Below are 4,767 nucleotides of genomic sequence, written 5' to 3'. Positions count from 1 at the left end.
TCACATTTCCCATTTCACATTTCCAATTTCACATTTCCAATTTTACGTTTCCAATTTCACATTTCCAATTTCACATTTCCAATTTCACATTTCCAATTTTACATTTCGAATTTCACATTTCCAATTTCACATTTCCAATTTCACATTTCCAATTTCACATTTCCCATTTCACATTTCCAATTTCACATTTCCAATTTCACATTTCGAATTTCACATTTCCAATTTCACATTTCCAATTTCACATTTCCAATTTCACATTTCGAATTTCACATTTCCAATTTCACATTTCCCATTTCACATTTCCCATTTCACATTTCCCATTTCACATTTCCAATTTCACATTTCCAATTTTACGTTTCCAATTTCACATTTCCAATTTCACATTTCGAATTTCACATTTCCAATTTCACATTTCCAATTTCACATTTCCCATTTCACATTTCCAATTTCACATTTCCAATTTTACGTTTCCAATTTCACATTTCCAATTTCACATTTCCAATTTCACATTTCCAATTTTACGTTTCCAATTTTACGTTTCCAATTTTACGTTTCCAATTTCACATTTCCAATTTCACATTTCCAATTTCACATTTCCAATTTCACATTTCCAATTTCCTTTAAAGTGTAAACTTGAAAATCAGTAAACTACGCCTCAGCTCAAAACCAACAAAATAAGAATTAAAATCTCCAAAATAAAAAATTTGTCATTCATGAAAGGTGTGAAATTTCAATAAAAATGTTGAATTTTCAAGCCAGAAAGGCGAATTTTCAGCAAAACAGTTCTCTTTTCATCCAAGAAATATCACTTTAACAAAATTGTTGAATTTTCAGAAAAATAATTCAATTTTAAACAAAATAATAACATTTTTGACATCATCTTCCGAGTCTCTTCCGTTTATCAAAATAAATCCGAGTTTATCGTGTTTCGGGTTGATTCGAACAGATTGAGGCGAGGCGGACAGTGATTCCGACATGGTAACAAGTTCGTATGAATGGACTTTTATCTGTGCACTTAAATCCTTTCGAAATAGCTTTAGTCGATTAATATTGTATCCGTGACCAATTCATTGACCATACGAAATTGTAAAAAATAATGTAGTGCGATTTCATCCTATTCTGGCTCATCAGTGCAACAATGTTCAGGAGATAAATAATAATTTTGCGATTATTTCTGACCTCGAGTTAGCAGGTCAAAGGTTAATTAGAATTTTCGGGAATGAGGCCTGTCCTTTAAAACGGACTCACTCGAAACATAAATGAAACTTAATGTCTCATGTGCAAATTGAATGGTAAGCAAATTCCCGGCTTTTATACTGATTGAAAACATTTTTCATGAAAATTAAAATTATTAATTTTTTATGCTTGAGGCCACAAATTTTTTCAAATAAAGTAATTAGCACTAAACTGCAAATTAAATCACTTGAAGTGGGACTTTTTTTAAATTTAATTTTTTTTTTAATGAAGCTTAAACAAATTTGTAATCCCTAAGTTTTTAATTCAAAGGATCAATAATTTATAGGTATAAAATGGAAGATGTGAACACTTTTTAGTTGAATAATTAAGAATTAAATGCCTTTAAACTGAAATGTTTTTAAACTATTATAAATTGAATTTTTTAAAAAGATTTCTGGTTAAAAATATAAATCCGCGGTATCATTTTTAATACTCTAAATTAAAGAATAAAACAATACATTTGTAAATCTTAAAAATTATATTATTTTGAGCAAGTTTAAGTCAGAAACTTAAAAAATCGATGTCAACTTTTTTTAAATGTAAACACTTTAAAATATTTAATTAGAAGTTAAATTATTTTAATTTTAAGTCATTTCAAATTAATAATTCCTAAATTTTTATTTACTCATCAAAATTCACTCTGGTTTTAAATATATGATTTATATATTTTATTTATTTATATTTATTTAGATATTTCAACTATTTGATTCATAGGCTTGTTTTAAATAAACAATTGAGTATTGCTAAATATTAAAAAAAATATCTCTTAAAGTATTTTAAATTTAATACAAGTGTTTAATTATGAATTTATTAATTCGTAATTATTTTAAAATTAGAAACAACATTTAAAAATAGTATTTAAATATATGATTCGAAATTAAGCAAAAGCATTTATTTACGAATTTACTAATTTCAAATTATTTTAAAACATTTCTATTGTAAACAATTCAATTTGAAATTGTATAGTTCTGAATATTTAATTTAAAAAATAATTTTACATAAACAATTAGTATTCCCAAATATTAAAAAAATTGTTCTCTTTTCCTAAAATATTTTGAATAGAATAAGTGTAAACGAAAGTTTTCAGATTATAATTAATTCAGATTATAATTCGAATTAAAATTTAAGTTTAAATTCACATCTGTAAAGTATTTAATTTTAAAAGTATTTAAAATCATGACGAAAAAGTTGAAATCTAACTTATTTTAAATTGCATTATATTGTGAAAAAATTATGAAAACTAAACTTTTATAAATTGAACAGTTCTCACATTTCTGGTTGAAAACACAAATTCACGCCATATTTTACAGTGTTATAAATTAAAGAAGAAATTAATAAATTTTGAAATGTTAAAAATTATATCAATTCAAGCAATTTTAATTGAAAAATTTTTAGATTTGAACAATTCTAAATTTTATTGAACTCAAACACTTTTTAAATCAAATTAAATTGTTTTAATTTAAAATAGTTTTAAATTTCGATTGTTATTCACACATCAAAATTCAATGCTTATACTTACAAATTAATTTTTTTTTTACTAGGACGCTTTAAGTTCAAAGCTTTTATATTAAAGCTCTGATATTTGTACGTTGGAAGGCTTTTTATTTCAAACAATTCAATTTCAAATTGTTTCTTTTTTAATATTTTATAACTCTTCATTTTAAATGAACAGTCAAATATTACTAAATATTAAAAAATTATTCTTTTTTTTGATTAGCAAATTTCAAATTTAATGGATATAAATGGAATATTTTCTGACTAAAAACAACATTAGAATTTTAATAAAAATGTTTAATTGTGAATCTATTAAGTAATTTGAAATTATTTAAAAATATAAAATAGTTTATAAAGTGTTATGAGATTCAGAATCGCCCTGTAAAATCAATTATTTTGTTTAATTTTCATTACTTGAAATGTACAGTTAAATTTGGTAAATTGTTTCTTTGGCTCATTGCGAGATTTTTATTAAAATTTTCTTTAAAAAATCTCAAACCTAACACTAAAAACAACCCGTGAAACAAATAAAAATAAATTTATAACGACTACATTTTTTCTGAGATCAATAATCAATAGGGTGTTCCAAAAAAGGGTTAATTTTGTTCAAATGGCACACCTTAAAAGTGTTTCTCTTGGTGTCAAAATAACACCCTGATTTTTTGCTAAATTTGAAAAACTAGGAGTCCCCCAAATCGAGTTTTGCAAATAAAGTTATTATTTTATTTCAATAATCGCTTTTACAGTATTTTTTATACGTACAATGTACTCTTTTTACTCAAAATAAATCACTCAGAGTTTTCGCAAAATTAAAAAAAAAAGTATTTAGGGGTCCTCCGCCCAAGCCAGTTTTTGAAAATAAAAAGCCTATATTTTATTTAAATAACCGTTGCTAATAGATTTGTTTACTTCAACAAGTATGCATTGTACTCTCTTTATTGGAACATATAAATCAGATTTTTGACAGATTTATAACAAAAAAATTAGCATTTAATTCAGGGGTCACCCCTAAATAAAAAGAAGGTAAAGGTGCAGTTTGCGATAAAAAAATCTTTTTATATTTTAAATATTTATAACTCCACTCAAATTTGACGAATTGAATAGCTCACCTAAAACAATCGGATCCATGGGAGAAGTATGTTAACCGTCGGCTACATACACCGCGAACTGGATATTTCACTTGTTGCTACCGGCACCGTTTCTCCCTCCAGATAGTTCAAAAAACCATTTTTTCTTCACTTTTAATTGATTCGATACCATGTCCCATTTTCACTCCATAACTTTGATCCTCTCCGGTCTTGGCGCGAAACTTGAAATTCAAAATGGAGAAACAAGTCCCATCAAGGTAGAATTTGAAAAGCTAAGTAGAATACCTATAGTTGTCTACTAAACACAACTAACTGAAAATGTGATTAATTGAAACGTGCAAAAACTGACATTTGCAGTGTTGCACACTCTTGATGGTCTTTAAGACTCGAACAGATTAGCACCGGTCAGAACACGTTTCGATGACGAATGATGACGTTGCCGTCGGTAACGAAGCAAAAAGGAAGAACGTCAACAACAGCGTGGACACGGTCACTGGTGCACAGCTCGCCCTTCGCTGCCTCACTGACTGGGACGACAGATTTACCAGAGCAGAAATAAGAAATCTCCGGCTATAGTCTTCCATCTCGTCGGATCGTGGACCCAGGCCGACCGCAAAAGCTCTGTGTGGGTGAAACATACAAACATATGTTTGGATCCCTCTTGAAACACAAGTGGATTTATGTGTGAGTGGGTAACCGCAAGAGAGGCGTCGCGTCGGCAATCCCGCTCAAACCCCTCGACGAATGGTCAGCCAGTACACATGTGAGGCGCGACTTCTCAGAAGGAGCCGCTAAGAAATTACGATTGGAAATTTCTATCTGCACTCGTTTTCTTCATTCAACAAAATCATTTTTTGACAATACTTGGTGGATTTAAAAAAAACGCTTTGGTTAAATTAAGAAAAATATTGTTCAGCTGAACAAATTCATTTGTTTCAATCAATAAGTC

At 28.0% G+C, this 4,767-nt stretch overlaps 1 protein-coding gene across 1 annotated transcript in view; it reads right to left on the bottom strand.

Annotated features, from left to right (window-relative positions):
- Window positions 1-4,313, bottom strand: part of LOC117179818 (paired box protein Pax-1-like) — a 41,337-nt gene extending 37,024 nt beyond the window's left edge. Inside the window, exon 1 of the mRNA XM_033371948.1 lies at window positions 3,840-4,313. Within this exon, the coding sequence (XP_033227839.1) occupies window positions 3,840-3,858 (19 nt within the window). The 5' untranslated portion in view covers window positions 3,859-4,313. The remainder of the gene's footprint in view (window positions 1-3,839) is intronic.
- Window positions 4,314-4,767: the final 454 nt, after the last annotated feature.

The sequence above is a fragment of the Belonocnema kinseyi genome, chromosome 9, assembly GCF_010883055.1.
Source record: "Belonocnema kinseyi isolate 2016_QV_RU_SX_M_011 chromosome 9, B_treatae_v1, whole genome shotgun sequence".
NCBI lineage: Eukaryota > Metazoa > Arthropoda > Insecta > Hymenoptera > Cynipidae > Belonocnema > Belonocnema kinseyi.
This window is presented reverse-complemented; position numbering and strand designations above follow the sequence as displayed.